The 18721-nt window shown below is 35.2% G+C and overlaps 1 protein-coding gene across 8 annotated transcripts in view; it reads right to left on the reverse strand.

Moving 5' to 3' along the window:
• Crppa (CDP-L-ribitol pyrophosphorylase A) overlaps nucleotides 1-18721 on the reverse strand; it is a 294009-nt gene that overhangs the window by 255114 nt on the left and 20174 nt on the right. For all 8 annotated transcript variants that reach the window (XR_012445225.1, XR_012445224.1, XM_074065075.1 and 5 more), the window contains exon 3: nucleotides 10395-10544. Coding sequence is in view for 6 of the 8 variants with exons in the window: in XM_074065075.1 (XP_073921176.1) it covers nucleotides 10395-10544 (150 nt within the window). In the remaining 2 variants the exon portion in view is untranslated. The remainder of the gene's footprint in view (nucleotides 1-10394; nucleotides 10545-18721) is intronic.

Below are 18721 nucleotides of genomic sequence, written 5' to 3' on the forward strand. Positions count from 1 at the left end.
GGTCTTGTGAACTATTGCCCAGGCTGGCCTCTAACCATAATCCTCCTGATCTGAGCCTCCCAAGTAGCTAGGATTATAGGCATGAGCCACTGGCACCTGGCACGTGGCATATTTTATACTATAAAAAACCTTTACTCTTTAAATTCACACAATGACATGCATTAATCTACTATTAGATTTGTTTTTAAACAACATGATACTAAGGCAGAAGCAATAAAGAAAAAATAGATTAGAAGGAAAAAGATGATCATTTGTGAAGAAAACTTAGAATTCAAGTATAAACTTAAGACTGAATTTTCTATAGGCTCAATTTACTGAAGGCACTAAACATGCAACAGCAAATATCAGTTAAGAAGTGCAGTAGAAAACACAGAATAGAACCCACATGTGGTACACATGCCTATAATTCCAGCTACTAAGAAGGCAAAGATAGACAGATAGAGTTTCAAAGGCAGCCTGGTCAAAAGATAGCAAGACCCTATCTCAAAAACGAGCTGGACATGGCTGTACACACCTGCAATCCCAGCTACTCAGGAAACAAGAGAATCTCAGTCCCCAGCCAGCTTGGAAAAAAACTAAAACCCTATCTGAAAAACAAACTAAAAACAAAAGGACAGGGTGGGGGCATAGTTCAAGTGGTAGAACACTTGCCTAAAAGCATGAGGCACTGAGTTCAACACCAAGTATGCCAAAAAATTAATATACATAATAGTGTATAACATCTAAAAAATATAGTCTAAGAAATTGTTAGTAATACACAATACATAAAGTCCTTCAAAGAATGTAAAATCATCTATATGTTAATAAATGAGATTTTAAAATTTAAAGACATCAGTTTGGCCTGGTGTGGCAGTATGCATCTATATTCCCAGCTATATCAGAAGCAGAGATCAGGAGGATCCTGGTCCAAGCCCAACAAAAAGTTAGTGAGACCCCACCACAGCAAACAAGCTAAGTATGGTAGTACGTTTGTCTTCCCAGCTACACAGGAGGCAGAGGTAGGAGGATCACCATTCAAGGCCCCAGGCAAAAAGCATGAATCCCTATCAGAAAAAATAATTATAACAAAAAAAAAAAAAAAAAGGCTGGGGCATTGGTCAAATGGTAGAAACTTGCCCAGCAAGTACAAGGCCCTGGCTTCAAACCCCAGTACCGCCAAAAATAAATAAATAACATAAAGACACCAAATTAATCCTTAGTTTATAATTCTAATGAATATCTATCAAGTAGCCAGGGGGAATTTAACCTAAGATGCTTGACCTTGACTTATGGAAAAGCAATGATGATCAATACATGGTGTATCCCTCTCATGGAAGGCCCTGCTTCAGCTTCTCTTGGTCTCACCCGTCTCCCAGTCCTAAGTACCAAAGCAAGTGAGGGCACGTGGTCTGCATGGTCCTGTAACTGAGGACACAAGCACAGTGTCTGGTAGCTACCCCCAGACACATGTAAAGCACCATGCTACCTGTCATGGGACCTAACTTCCCTTGCAAATGAAAGGGCTAGGTAACAGAAACAGCATTTTCCTCTCTATGGGAGAAATGTTAACCAAGAGTGTGACAGATTAATACACTTCTAAGAAAAGTCCACTGGAAAGAAGAATGCAGTTGTGGAAAAACCTAAGTGGATGTGTCCCATCTGATGAAGTATGTTTGTGAAGTCATTCCCTGACTACTAGTATATCATCCTGCTTCCTTACTTAAGCTGTGCCAAAGGCTCTATTTCCTAAGGAACCTGTGCTAAAAAGGAAATGTTGAAAATAATTAAGAAAATAAAACAATGAACAGGAAAAACATCAGTGATTAATGAACCTCAAATTAAACCTAAGAATACATTAGAAATTAGCAATAAAAGATGAAAAAGTTACTTAGAATGGGTGATTTAGTAAATGATGCTGGAAAACCTAGCTCACTTTATAAAGGTTTAAAAAAAAATGAGCAGGAGCTCTATATTAAAGAATATTTTTAATGACCTCAAAATGAATCAAAGATCTAAAAGTAAAATGAAAAATAGGATAAAATATAACCATCACACACAGGGAAAGAATTTTTAAAGACCTAAAACTCAGGATTTGTTTCCATCAAATGAAGTACATGAAAGACAACACCGACAAATGGTGTCGGTATGTAATGTCGGTATGGAAGATGTATGTAATGTGTAAGATATATATAATGTTTAGGATATACAAGAAGCCTCACTAAATTAACAAGACACCCAAATGAAAAATGTAAGAGCTATTAATAAGCAGTATAAATAAGATTTCAATAAATGTACATTAAGGTTGCTATAACAAAATGGCTCAGAGTAGGTAATTTATGAAAAACAGAAATTACTGCTCACAATTCCGGAAGCTGAGAAGTACAAGATCAAGCCACCAGCAGGTTCTGCGTCTAGCAAGAACCAATTCCTTATACAGGGTATGTTTCTACTCACAGTGTTCTTCTGTGTCCTCACATAGGGGAAGAGGTCTATGAGCCTCTAAGGACCTCTTAGAGAATGAGACCTTGATGACCTAGTCACTTCCCTAAAGCCACCACATCTTACTACCATCACCTGAGGATTAGGTTTTCAGTTTCTGAATTTTAGAGGGGACAAAAACATTCAGACAGTAGCAATAAGCAACACAGAAAAGTGAAAAAGTACAAAAAACTTCTTCACTTGCAATGAAGTCAAATTAAAATACAGACATACATCCACCAAACTGACAAAAAATAGAAAGTTAAATTTTGAAAGCTGCAGAAGATGTGGTTGAACCTAGAACCATTGATAAACTTCAATAACTAAACAAATAAACTGATAATATGTTATACAACTAGAATCCTATAAACCCATCACCATACACTAGAACTGAATAATAAGATACAATTTATGATTCTAGGCTAATGATTAAGAAAGAAATTTCTTTGCGTAAGAATTATTATACTTAAAGATGATCTCAGTCAAGGCCACAGAATCTTGTTTTACAAGTCTTTAGAATTTTTCCAAAATGGGACTGAAAAAATAACATGGATATATGTGTGTACATAGTAAAATAATTGGCAGAAGAAAAAATATAAAGGTAGGAGAGAAAAAAAAGAAAATCATAAGAATTATGACAATAGAAAAAAAAAGCATGACTGTGGAAAGTGTTTAACTCTTTGGACATACCACTAAGATTCTAAATTTGGTTTCTGTTGTGACGTATCAAATATAAAAATCCTGTTTTCATTAACAACTTAGATGTGCCAATTGCCAACTGACATTTATGCAAAACAAAATGGTCTGAGATACTTTAACATAAAAAGTCAGCCCTTTCTAATTCACAATGCTTAATCCTTAAATCCCTACTTATTTCATGTACCTCTCTTCATACTCATGTTAAAAAACAACTTAAATCCTCCTCCTATTTCTTCATTCCTTCCCCCCAATCCCTCAAGTGGCTTCAGATTTCTTTTAGGGCTCTTTGTTCTGAAGCTCTTCTCCATCATTCACCTCAAAATCCAAGCCAGGCCCACTAAACACTCAACAAACCCATAATCGTCCTCACTGAAAGGAATAGAGAACTACACTCTATAAAAATGGTAACAAAACTTCTGACAATCATAACACTTGGTGGATAAAGACACTTCTTTTTAGAAAAAATTTCATCTTTTAAGTGGTTTCTTCTTAACACAACATCTGAAGCCGAAATATGTTGACATTTAATACAAGATACATGCTTTATTCATCCTAATCCATGTGGGGTATAGGCAGCCTATGTGCTACAAATGAAAATTCCTGCTACATTTCTTTAATTTTCTGGTTATATTTCAGTACTCAGAAACAGAGCAAGAATCCTTAAAAATTGGGGAAGGAGGTATATTGAATGGTATTTTTACTTTCAAAGTTAAATAGAATTTTTTAAAATAAAATACTTCTTCTCTATCTCCATTATAGGATAACATTTAAATACTATATATCCATATTATATATCAAGTGTTGGCAATAATGGCGCCAATAGGTTTTGGTTCTTACTGCACCCTTAAGCTTCTGTTTCCCAGGGTGATGGTCCTGCTTCAAATCTAGCTTGAATCCTCCTTCTGCCCCAATCTCCAATCAGCATGAACCATAAGATCCTAACCAATCAGATCATGCTGAGTCCCACTGAGGGGTATTTAAGCCCCTGCCCCTCTTCTCTTCTTTTCTTCTCTTCTTCTCTTCTTCTCTTCTCTTCTCTCTCCTCTTCTCTTCCCTCTCTTCTCTTCTCTCTCTTCTCTCCTCTCTCCTCTTCTCTCTCTCTCTCTCTCTCTCTCTCTCTCTCTCTCTCTCTCTCTCTCTCTCTCTCTGTAACCACCTCACCAATTTTCTCAAAGAACAGATTTATGTGATTTGCACTGCTTTGTTGTATAAGTCTATTGTTTTTTCTTAAAACTGCAAGGATAGAGTTTCATATTTGAATATTCAATAAGAATCTTCTGGACCAATCTGTGGACTTTCCTCATGTTCCTAGAGACTGCATAATTTTCACTATTCAATCTGTTTGTTATTCTTTAATACTCATTGTTATTTTCTTGAAGAATCTTTTCCCTTAGCAGCCTCTTAACATGCCATTAAAAATTCCTAAGGGACAGTTTCCTCCCTGGACAATTTTAGGCAACAAAAGAAAACCACTGAACAAATATCTCGTTATACAGGAAGTCCTAAACCAAGCAGAAACAAATTACTATTTGTGTATTTTAAGATTCACATAGGTTTATTTTAATGACTTAAATTATCCAGACACAGACACTATCACTTCAGTATTCACAAATGGAAAAGGGATCCTTCTTCTGCCCCAACCTCCAATCAGCATGAACCATAAGAGCCCAGGAGTTTGGGTCTTGGGTCCAAAACTCTACTTTCATTCCACAGCTGGCCCAGGCAAAAACATGAGACACTATCTGAAAAATGATTTAAAGCAAAAAGGGCTGAAAGTGTGGCTTTAGTGGTAGAGTTTTGCCTAATAAGCGTGAGGCTGAGTTCAAACCCTAGAACCATCAAAACAAAACAAAAAAACCTTTGCCTTTCATTTAATAATTTTTAGGTGAATTTCTTAAAGTATTTAGGAAGAATATATGACTGTGACTTGGGAATTTTTTTGGATTTTGTTTTTCTAGGATTTTTTGCAATGCTGAGGATCCAACCCAGATCCTTGTGTATGCCAAACAAGCACTCTACTACTGAGCTATATTCCCAGCACTGTATTTTAATACATATATATCCCATGCAAAGCTGTTCACATCATTGGCAGTAGTATTAACATATAAATATATATCTACATATACATACATATATATGCATGAAATTCAACTCAATAATACTTATTAAGAACATAATATGAATCTTGAACTCTTCCAGGTAGTAAAATAATAAACAGGACCTTGCCCTTTGGTATTTTTCCCATCCAAAAATGAAGATGTGTTAGTTAATGAAACCTAATAAGGAAAATAAAGAAGCATATGACAAAGATTATTTCACAAACCTTACCAGAGAAGGCTTCTCTGAGCAGGTGATATTTGTGTAGTGACTTAAATGAAGAATGAAACCAAGCAGTGAGAGTATCTGGAAAATGTGGCCCATGCAGATAAAAGAGCAAGTACATGGCCTTTCTTGATGTATTCCCAAGTTCACACACCCTTTCATGATCATTCCTTTGAACAAATACATGTGTGATATTAATGAAACATCAAGAACATTGCTAAGATCAAGAGCAATACTGCCCTGCTTTCAGAGGGCATACAATCTAGCAGACTGTGAAGCAGACAATTAAATTGTCTAATTGTAATTTTGATGCTGGGAAGGAACAAAAAAAAATACAGGTGCCAGAAAAACACATCATGGGTTGCCTAACCTAGTCTACATGATACAAGAAAAGCTTCCCTAAGTGATCATTTACTACATGTATAAAGGATAAATAAAGTAAAATAGAAAAGAAAGTTCTAAATAGAAGGAAACTTACATTGGAGAAACTAAAACAAGGTGAGCATGGCTAGAACACATAATAGGATTCAAAACCCAGAAGAAGAAGTAAATAACAATCCAGCAAATCATCATACAGAAGGGAATCTTGACCTCTAGCATCATTGGATGAAGAAGCATCATCTATAGTGCTGAACTGAACACCTCCTTTTATTTTGCCAAATACACAATGCCTCTTATTCAGCTCATGTATTTCTTCTAATTATGACTCAACTTTATATGACCTTACTTATGACCACCCAATATCTGCTTAACTATCAGAAAATGGTAAAAACTATTACATAGTTTCTGCCTGAGTTCCACAAAGGACAGTTTCACCTTGATAAAAAGCAAACATAAGTCCATATCTCAAGGCCACATAAATAAGTGAGCCATTCAGTAACTTTGTAGATTTTATTAATCAAAAGTTTTATCACAGCTTGCCATGAATATCCCCCAAACATACCTAAACTTTATGTCCTTGGAACAGTTTTATATGTGTGTGTGTGTGTGTGTGTGTGTGTGTGTGTATACAGGTACATGTATATATGTATATATGTGTTATAAGAATGAAATGATGTTTTTATTTCAAATTTCTTCTTTCCCAAAGCGTCCATATATCACTCATCTCTCCTATTCTCAGTGGTGACCTACAAAAACAAGAAAATGAATTTCCAATTCTCCCACCACATCCATTAGTCCATCTGCATCTGTATCCACACACACTACCTTTCCCCTCTATCTATATATGAACTAGATCAACCAAGGTTCTAACCAAAGTCAACTTTAACACCAGTATTACAGTGGGTCCCATCCCCCTCACTCCAGCATGATATTCTACTTAATCATCTCCATCAGCATACCAATAAGCTATGTTATATCATCCATCTTAAAAATCTACTCTTCACCTGTAAGGGATAATGACAAATGAGACCATACCTATGACTGGGACAGTTTAATTATGCACACCTTTTGTCATTCTTTGCCTATTTAAACATACAACTCATGTCTATACCTTGAAGACAGTTGGAGATGGGCTGAGAGCCCACGTCTCCTTTTGGTGTTTAGGGACAAGTGGCCAGACCTGACATGGGAAAGCCCAACACTTTGGGCCTATGGTACAAAACTGAGGTTTCCATACAAGTAGTGCAAGTAGACTCCAAAAGAAGAAAGATAAGGAAAAAGTGCTCCCTGAGGGCCTTCAGAAGTAACACAGCCCTGTAATACTTTAATTTTAGACTTCTAATATCCAGAACTGTAAGAGAATAAATTTGTGTTGTTTTAACTCATTAAGTTTCTGGTCATTTATTACAAACAACAATAGGAAACTAATATACTTGCCCAACCTCAAAAGTTGGTTTACCCTTTGCTTCTCTTCCACTTTCTCTGCATTTATTCATTGGATAGTCTCAACCAACCCCAAAGCATTAAAATGCCTACATGATGACAACTCCCAAATATATATTTCTAGCTAAACCTATCCACTGAATTCTAGATTTATATATCTAAGCAGGTCATAGTGGGCCCCAGTTTAGAGCATCCCACCAAATTAGGTCTGGCTACTGATCCCAGAAATCAAACAGAAGAGTTATGGTCAAAGACAGGAAAGGATTTAATCACTGTTGCTATATCAAGAAGACAAAAGGAATCAAGCATCCCAGCCCTGTCTTCTGGGGTGCTGACATATTGACATGAGCTTCAAAATGACAAAAGGAATGGGAACAAGAAGTATGCACAAACAGTCTTTGTCAAACTGTGCTCTGGTTGATCATTATCTCAGTTCTGGTCACACAGAGCTTATCAGTGTCAAGGAATTTACCACTGCTAGGGTAGAGGGAAGTTTACATTTGGTGCTCAGGAAATTGCTACTGCTCAGTAGGCAATCTCCATTTGCTTAGCAGAATGTTTATCAGACCGGTGACCATGGAGTCAGGGAAATAGTCATGATTTCTCCTGCTTAGTGAGGTTCATCATGGAGTGATCTACCTGAAAGGTTCTCCTATTTGGCCTTAAAGGGAGAAGATTACCAGCCTAAAATAAACACTCCTCAAATGACTAACGTGCCTATGGGCCAAGTTGAGCAGGAATCTGACCCAAAAGGCAATAAAGGAGACCAAAACAAAAATAAGGATATTTCAATCTTAGCCTGCATCTGCAGGCCCAAGTGAAGAATCTAAGCTTTTAACAAAAAGGTCTAAGTCCCTCTTATACCTCTCCTGAACACTTGCAATTTTATGTCTAGAAGGAATCTCATCCTAAGTATATCAAAACTAAATTTCAAATATGCTCCCACAAAACCTTTTCTTTCATCTCTAAAAAGGACAACTGTATTCTAGTTTTTCAGAGCAGATCTTTAGGACTGCCACTCTTCCCTACCTTTGATAACCTTTGTATGATCTACTAGGCTAATTTTCCCAATTTTATCTTCAAATACATTCAGAATACAAAGGCTTCAAACTACATTCCAAGTTGCTCAATTGTCATAAAGATGACAATTGTTTTTTTTTTATTTTTTTTTTTCTTTTATTATTCATATGTGCATACAAGGCTTGGTTCATTTCTCCCCCCTGCCCCCACCCCCTCCCTTACCACCCACTCCTCCCCCTCCCTCTCCCCCCCCTCAATACCCAGCAGAAGCTATTTTGCCCTTATTTCTAATTTTGTTGTAGAGAGAGTAGAAGCAATAATAGGAAGGAACAAGGGTTTTTGCTGGTTGAGATAAGGATAGCCATACAGGGCATTGACTCACATTGATTTCCTGTGCGTGGGTGTTACCTTCTAGGTTAATTCTTTTTGATCTAACCTTTTCTCTAGTACCTGTTCCCCTTTTCCTATTGGCCTCAGTTGCTTTTAAGGTATCTGCTTTAGTTTCTCTGCGTTGAGGGCAACAAACGCTAGCTAATTTTTTAGGTAAAGATGACAATTGTGATAAAAACCTGACACGAACAACTTAAGGGAGGAAGGATTATTTTGCTATTTCAGAGGTTTCAGTTTATCATGGCAGAGCAGAAAGCAGAGAAAAGGATGCAGGAAGGAGCCAGGACAAAATGCATCCCCAATGACACTCCCTAGTGACCTACTTCCTCCAACTAAGTCCCCCTCCTAAAGTTTTCACCACCTCCCAAATTAGCACCACCCACTGGGGACCAAATGTTAAACACATGAGCTTGTGGAATACATTTCATATTCAAACCATAACAGTATATAAATGTTTATATGAAAGCACAAAATTCATTGATCTCAGAAATACAGCAGACTGAGTGTATGTAGCTCAGCAAGATTTACTCTGTGATATAGGATATATTGACCTCAAAACTTGAAGAACTTTAGAATAAATTAATTGTATAATGTGTATACAATTAATGACCAAATTCCAAAAGTAAATCCTTATATTCCAAATTATTTAAAGAAAATGCAAAACACTGTGGACTATCCTTATTAGAATTAATTTCTACATAATCAATCTCATTTTAAAACAGTAACTAATGGTTTTAAGATTATTAATAATTTAATACAGATACATCCTAATTATATCTACTAAGTTCTTCTAGTATAAATGTCAGTATTGCCATTGTCTTGTAATCCTAGAAGTCTATCTGTATCAAACTACTGGTTATCTAATATTAGTCAAGCACTGAATTAATTGTGCTAATTTATTTCATTGAGAAATTTCTAATAAGCCAATACATGACATTCAATAACTGCCTACTTAAATAGGCAAACAAATGGCAGTAAAATTATATAGTTACAGAAGTGTTTTCAAACAAAAGAAAAACAAAGGTACTCCAGTAAAAACAAATATTTGACATTTTTAAAAACTTATCATTAGCTACAATTTTAATTAAGATGTCCAAACAGCTATGCACACAATTTACCAAAGCAGGCCTGAGAAAACCTATTTATATTTATCTGAAGAAAACCTATTTATAAGGTAGGCCCTGGGCCAATGATTGGAAGTTAACTGATAGGGGTAGTTTTCTGTGCCCAAACTATCAGCATGAATTGCATTGTTTGTGCTGAACATCTGCTTTCTTTCCAAGAATGTGAAATTTTTGTATGTGCTTGCCAGAAGACATCTATGTGACCAACCCCAATAAACACCTTGGATGCTGAGTCTCTGACAGGTTTTATGTTGCAGGAACATTATACACATGTTGCTATATTTTCATTCCTAGGGGAAGGGCATGCTTTGTTTGACCCTTCAGCTGAGGGAAAAAGCATAACAAAGGCTCCAAATGGATTCCTCCAGACTTGACCTACCTCTCTCTTCTGATCCAGTCTCATATCCTTATTACTTCACTGTAATAAATCTTAGCCTGGAGGACAATGCTAAGTATATGCTGAATCTCGTGAGTTTTTCTAGAAATTCTCCAAATATGGACTTGGTTTGAGTATACCACAATATAATAACAGCTTTTTCAAAAACCCAGAATTCTTACCTGCTGATATGCTTTATAAATCACATCAAATAGAAAAGCTTGTGGCATTTCACTTGCTCTGTATCTGGCACGTTCTAGTGAGTGGTCTAAGCAACCATCAGCAGAAGGACTGATGACAGTAGATACAAGAGGTCGAATTGCTCCTGCTGCCTAAAAAGCAAACAAACAAACAAAAAATAGCACATTTATTTTGCCTACAGAGCATTTAAAATAAAACTGTAAGTTCTGTATCTCACTTTCAAACACAGATCTTATTCATACCACAACAAGCCATCTCAAGAAAGGATCTGAGCAAATGTTTGTTCAATTCATAAGTCAAATCATCATATAAGATCAAAAATCAATTTCACAGTATTATTATTTCATACACTCCAAGGTAGAAATTATTGTTTTCATTGCAGGTTCAAAATTCTTCTCATCATAAGTCACTGAAGTCAAATACTACAAAGGGATGCTAAAATGATAAAATTGGGTATTCCCAAAAGATAGAAATTTAGCATTTCCCTAAAGAGGGAAAACAGGAAAGACAATTTTGAAATGAGTTGAAAATTAATATTACTAATTAGTTGGCCTTCAGAACATTGTATTTACACATTAAATAATTAAAGAAACAAACTCCCAAGATCCTCAAATTGAGACTAAACAAGTCATATAATGAATTTATGTCTTATTCTAATTCCTTTGAAAAACAGTTCCTTTTAAGCATAATGTCCATGCAACAATTCCTTGGAAAATATATCCATTGATTTTCATTACAATGATGAAATGCTCTCATTAATAGTTGAATCTAAACTTAATTTTAAAAAAACACATTCATAACTGTCAATCTTTCCCTTTATTTTTAATAAGGTCCCATTTGTAAAAATTGCCTTAAAACAAGGTTCTGTGGTAGACAGTTAACCAAATCTTCTTACATTGACTTCAAAATATTTCTTCCACACAATTGCTACATGAGTATTGCACATGAAACCAATGCACAAATAGAACAAGTGTGCTCTTGAAGAGACTAACATCTGAGCAAGATAGTCTGCATGCTAGTTTACAAAAGTCAAGGGATTGGCTGAAAATCAAAGCTAACACATGAGCCAGGGGGACAATTTACAAAATGCATCACCATTTCCAGTGTATCAAATGGAAATCTGGAACCTAGGCATAAATGCAAAAAAGAGACAGCTGGGAGTGAGAGGAAATATTGTCCAACTAGGTAAAAAGTGGAAGAGAGCAAGTCCAATTGGTCAAGCCTAACACCTATTAGTAAAGGGTTAGAAGGTAATACAGAAGATAAACACACATGGAACCCCAAAGATGCAAGATTTTTAAGGAAAAAATTTAAATTTCCATTGCAACTACTTATAATACTATTGTAATTGTATGCCAGGCCATTAAGTGAAACAAGAGAGAGAACATGAGACGTCCAAAATAGCAGGGTGAAGAAGCTTTGCAAACTTCCACCACAGCACAACTAATGAAAGGTGTTTTTTTAAATGCCATTTAAAGCCTTTGGGAATGTTCTCAAGGATATTCAGCAGGTGAACACTTATTCAAGAAAATCTTCTAAATTTGGGGTTAAAAATGTGATTGTGGTACTTGAGCCATGACCTCTTTCTTATTTAACATTCCCCCACCCCCCAATTCAGTGTGACAGAAGCCTTACTTGGGGTAGGCAGAACTAAAGATACAGGGCTCCATCTCTTCTCAGCTCCCAATGGGAGGGGTAAAGCATCTGTAGATCTCATTCCCTCAGCACCATGGTATAGAGGTTTAAGCCTCAGCAAGAGCATTCAAGAGGTTCACCAACTGATATGCAGTGCAAAGTTTTTATGCTCAGAAAGGAAGGGCAAGAGGACAGATCTTTTACTGCCTTCATGCAATACCTCATCTTGAAGTATGGGTGTCACTCCATTCTATTTATTTTTTGGTGGCACTGGGATTTGAACTCAGAGTCTCACACTTGCTAGGCAGGCACTCTACCACTTGAGCCACTCCACCAGCCCTATGAGTGTCATTCCAAAAGACAGGACATTACTCTCACCCATAGCTCCACAGCAGAAGTGATTTTTCAGAGAAGGAGAAGAAGAATCTAAGAATAGCGATCTATGAAGCTCTCCAAGAAAACTCAGTGTATTTGGAAAAGAGTACAAGGAAATTTAAAATTAAGTACATTCTTAGAAAAAGGAGATTATCATGGCAAGCAATTAAAAGGAACCTGGAATCTATACAAGAAAAAAGCTAAACTATAGGCAAGCTAGTGTGTGATGGCAATAGAGACAGACAGTACAACCAAGATCAGAGACCAAGATGATCAAATAGATTCTTATCATTCCAATGCCATTACAATGTGACTACACTTGTTCAAGTTTCCATCCTCTGAGAAGGGACATCAGAAGCTTTTCTGTATTTAAAAAAAAAAAAAAAGACTCTACTAAAATAGACCAGCCAAGTCACAAACAGATGAACAAACAACAAATTTTGGAAAAGTAGAGAAACCATTAATAGAACTGAAAAAAATTTTTTTTTGTTAACAAAAATTTCATACAAAGAGGAAAGTGTGGGTGAGGGGAGAACTTGTAGAAACAGGCAACAGAAACTGCCTGTGACAGAGCTCAGACATAAGCAGATAAAGACTTCAAATCAGCTATTGTATGTCACATTTAAAGAACTAAAAGAAGTTATACATGAAGAAAAGCAAGGTATGCAAGGTATAAGGACAATATCGATATTGCTATCAATATTGATATTTTACAATAGAAATTCTAAAATTGAGAAGCATACTAACTAAACAATTATCTAGAGAAGCTCAATTTGAACTGGCACAGAACATTACATTAATAGACATAACCCAAGTCAAAGACAGAGAAAAAAGAAAAATGAACACAGCCTAGAGAATACACACCACCAATTTGGTATTGGAAGTGCCATAAGGAAAGGAGAGAAAAGGGCAAAAAAACATTCAATTATGACTGAAAACTTCACAAAATTAAGGAAGAGTCTATACATTCAAGAAGCAAAATAAACTCTAATCAAAATGAATACAAAGAAATCCATGCCTAAATAACTCATAGTAAAATGGTAAAAGCCAAAGGCAAAGAAAAAATTATTTACTGTTAATAAGAGACCTATGATAAGATCAACAACTGAATTTTCATCAACAATAATTAAAGCAGAAGGCATTAGGGTGACAAGTCATTGCTGAAAAAAAAAAAAGAAAGAAAACAGCTTTCAAAGAATTTGTAACCTGAAAAACCAACATTTCAAAAATTTATAGAAAATAAAGAGAATGCTTTGCCAGAAGATTCATTTTACAATAAATGTAAGGTGGTCTTCAATGTAAATGAAATAAACACCAAACAGCAATTCTAATCCACGCTAAAAAGCAAAGCACACTAGTAAAGGTAATATACAATTTAACAGTTCAATGAACTAAGCTTGGCACCAGAGGCTCACACCTGGAATCCTACCCACTTGGGAGGCTGAGATGCTTAGGATCTCAATTCATGTCCAGGACAGGCAAATAGATCATGAGACCTCATCTCAAAAGCAAAAAGTGGACTGGAGGTATGGCTCAAGCAGTAGAGCACCTGCTTTACAAGCACAAACTCCTAAATTCAAGCTCTAGTCCCACCAAAACAACAACAAAAAATTCAATGAATAATCTTGTTTCTCCCTTCTTATATTAACTGAAAAAGCAACTGAATTAAACATTAGATAGCTAATAATTAGTCTATCATAAATGTGATATATTTAGTAAACATAACACAAAAGAAATGAATAGGGATAAAAACATATAGGAATAAGGAGATAACAATGGTTGATAACATGAATCCATAGTAGTAAATAAACTAAAAATACCAAACAAGAAATATGTACCATGTATATTCGTTCACTATTTTCTTTTTAGCATCTATAAAGGACAATATAAGCTAGTAACTGTAACAGTGTACTTGAGCTTCTAACATTAACTGTAATCTGCATAACAATAAGAACACAAAGAAGGAAGAAAAAACAATGCCCGTATAGCTCGCTGGAGTTAAGGTAGAAAAATTTTGACTTACATTAAGATGAATACTGTACTCCCTAAAAGAAGTCAAAAAGTTAAGAGATTTAAAGGAATTAAAGCATTCCAATAGAAAATATTTATTGAATGCAAATAAAGCAGTAAATGTAAAGAAAAAGAGAAATGACACAACAAAATACAAATTCTAACATTTGTGAGGGTAAAGCAAGAGGACAATGAGTTCAAGGTTAGCTTGTGCTATATAGTGAGACTTTGTCTCAAAAATTTAAAATAAAATATGAACTGGTAGACACAAATACAACTATATAGTGCATTATATATGACTTGATTAAACAATCCAATCAAAAGGCAGACATCGTCAAACTGAATTTTTACAATCTAATATAAAGCCAGGCACATGCCTGTAATCCCAGCTACTTAAGAGTCAGAAATTGGGAAGATCATGGTTCCAGGTCACCCCGGGAAAATAGTTATTGAGACTCCAATCCTAACAAACAAGGTGGTACACATTTTAAATCCTATGTAGGAGGCATAGGAAGGAGGATCATGGTCCCAGGCCAACCCAGGTAAAAATCACAAGACCCTGTCTGAAAAATAACTAAAGCAAAAAAGCTTAAGGGCATGACTCAAGTGATAGAGCACTTGCCTAGCAAGCAGAAAGCTAAACAAACAAAAAAATACAACTATATACTGTTTATAGGTTACACAATTGAGATACAGAAATACAAATAGATTGAAGGTAAAATATTAGTAAAGGATACACCATGCAAAGTCTAATCATAAGAAAGCTGAATTAGCTATATTATAAAGGTATATGCCTTAAAATTAAAAAAATGTTAGTAGGGATAAACAGGGACATAATATAATGAGAAAGGAATATCCATTAGGGAGCTATAAGAATTCAACATATTCACCTAACAAATCCACCAAAACACATGAAGAAAAACTGACAGAACTGAGTAGAGAAATCAACAATCCAACAATAGCTGGCAACATTAATGCCCTACTTTCAAAAATGAACAGAACAAGTAGGCAGACCAAAATGGAAAGGAAAGCCTTGAAAAATGTTATAAGCCCAATCAACATAACAGCCATCTATTGAACGGACCAATCAACCATAGTAAAATACAGGCTCTTAAGCGCACATGGGACATTTTCCAGGACAGACCATATGTGAGGCCATGAAACAAGACTCCATAAACTTAAAGGACTGAAATCATATTAAGTATGTTCTCTTCTTAGAATAGAATGAAATTAGAACAGAAAGTAAGGAATTCTGCAAATATGTAGAAATTGAAAAATACCCTACTAAAAACTACTTAATCAAGGAAATCACTAGGGAACCTGAAAATACTTTGATATGAAAACATAGACAACATACAAACACTTAAGGATGCAGCTAAAGCAAACTTTCAAGGGAAAAATTTACTGTAAATACCTACATAAAAGAAAACTCTCAAGTCAAAAATGTAATGTCTACTTCTGGACACTGGGAAAAAAGAAACTGAAGCTAAGGTAGACATAGGCATAGATAATTTATTTCATCTTTTACAAAAAACAAATGAGAAAAAAACTAAACTGTGATTCTTTGAAAGAAATTTTTAACTAGCAATCAAAAGGACCCAAATTAGTGAAAATTGAAAATAGTGACTTTTCTGCCAATCTTACACAAATAAAAAGGAGTTTAAAAAAAAAACCTAACAACTATCTTTCAACAGGTTAGAGAACAGATGAAATAGACAAATTCTTGAAAAGATGCAGACTACCAAAACTAACTCAAAAATTGGAAAATTAGAATAGACCTATGACAAGGAAATTGAATTGGCAACTGAAACTTCCCACAGTGAAAAGTCAAGACCAACATTGCTTCACTGGTTAATTATACCAAGATTTTGTAGAAAAATACCAAATTCTCAAAGGTTTTTCAAAAAGGAAAAAAGAGGGCGTTTGGAAATAATTCCAAACTTATTTTCTAAGACCGGTATTACTCTAATACCAAAACCAAACAAAGTCACCACAAGGAAAAGACAACCACACACCAACATCCTTTATGAATATATATCCACAAATTCTTAAAATACAGTCATCCTTCTATATCTCCAAAGGATTGGTTCCAGAACTGCTTGTGCACACCAAAATCCTCGGATGCTCAAGTCCCTGATATAAATGTCATGGTATTTGCATATAACTACACATCTTCTCATGTACTTTAAATTATCTCTAGACTACTTATACCTAGTACAATGTAAATGCTATGGAAATGGTTGTACTATATTATTTAGGGAATGGCAAGAGAAAAGTCTTCACATGTTCAGTACAGATTTAGGTTTTTCCATATATTTTCCATCCACAGTTGGTTGAGTCTATAATTTGGAACTTAAGGATATGGAAGGCTGACTGTACTTACAAATGAAATTTAGCAGCATATAAAAAGTATTCCACATCACGACCAAGTGGGATTTATTCCAGAAATGCCAGATTGATTCAACTTACCCAAAATCAATGTAATATACCATATGAGTAGAATAAAGGGCAAAATACATAACATCTCAATAGCTGCAAAAAATTCTTCACAAAATTCAGCACCCCTTTCTTGAAAACAAAAAAAGCATACAAAATTGGGAACAGAAGAGAAGTTAATCTGATAAAGATCACCTATGGAAAAAATCCCATAGTTAAAATCATAATAGTGAAAGACTATTATTTATAAGCAGGAAAAAGAAAAGAAAATTCACTGCCACTACTATTATTAAACAGTATAATAGAAGTTCTAGCCATGGTCATTAGTTAAGAAAATGTAACTGAAATGATCCAAAAGAAGCAAAAGTATCTTTGCGGATAGTACCATCTTGTATATTGAGTCCCTTTATGAATTTGTTGAAGAACTGTTAGAACTAATAGGTAAATTCATAAAGCATGCACAGAACAAACTCAATGAATAAAACCCAACTGTATTTCTATACACTAGATATGATTCAAGAATGAAAGTAAGAAAATTAATGATACCAAAATGAATAAAAAAGGAATAAATTTAACCAAAATAATTAAAACTTATACTCTAAAAAATCTACAAAAAATTTCCAGTTCTTATCTCAAGGTCAAAAACCTTCACTTACATAGTGCTATTTCCTCTCAAGTACTTCTCCACATCAATAGTCCTTCTGTCCTGCCTCAACTTCTATTCTTCTTTTAAATTATCTCCAATAGCATACAAGCATACTGTACCATCTGCCACCACTAAACTAGTCCACTTTTGAGTGCAAATCTATCTCCAGTAAATCTAAAGTCTTTCATACAAGTTATTGTGGTTTGGATATAAAATGTTTCCCCTCCCAAGACTCATGCATTGACAGCTTGGTCCTCAATACATCAGTTTTCAGAGGTAGGGCCTTAAGAAATGATTGATCACAAGGATTGTCACTTCATCGATGAATTGATCTACTGATGAATTTATAGCTAAATGTACAATTATGAGGTAGGTACTAGTTGGAGAAAGTAGATCACTGAGCACATGCCCTTGAACGATATATCTTGTCCTCAGACTCTTGATCTATCTCAGCTTTCTGGCCGCCATGAGTTAATCAGCTTTTCTCCTCTATGCCCTTCCGTCATGATGTTTCTGCCTTGCCACAGGACTAAGGGTAAATGCAGCCAGGTGTTCATGGACTGAAACCTCTAAAACTATAATCCAAAATTATTATTTCCTCCTATAAGTTGTTCTCTCACGTATTTTGACATAGGGAAAGAAAGCTAACTAACACAGCTGTAAAGCAAAACTCCAAATGATCGATCCTACTGCATATCTCCAACTTATCTTTCTCCTCATGCTATCTGGAATCCATTCAGTCAGGATTTTACCTCCACAATTTTACCTCCATTGGTAAAAACATTTACCAATGTCACCAGTGCCCCCCACATTGCCAAATACAATTTATAATTCTTAATATGGAGACTTTTCACTTGGTTTTTAGAAGTTATTCACAAATAATCCATCATTCTACTATACTATGTCCTATATCCTATTTTCTCACCCTAAATGGTAAAATAATCCGAAGTTAAGTTTCCAGACTTCTCTATCGACACTCATTACATAGATAACCACATCAAGTTCCATGACTTTAAACACCATCCACATGAGAACTCCCAAACCAATAATATCTTAGCCCTAAACTTTCTCTTAAATTTTGGATTTGTACATCCAAATGCCTATTGAATATCTACACTCAGTTCAAAATATGCATCTCAGCTATAACATTAAAGTCAAAGTTTTAGTTTTTGCCTACTCCACACACTCCAAACCTGCTCTTGTAGA

This window comes from Castor canadensis, chromosome 2 (genome assembly GCF_047511655.1).
Source record: "Castor canadensis chromosome 2, mCasCan1.hap1v2, whole genome shotgun sequence".
In the NCBI taxonomy this organism is placed as follows: domain Eukaryota; kingdom Metazoa; phylum Chordata; class Mammalia; order Rodentia; family Castoridae; genus Castor; species Castor canadensis.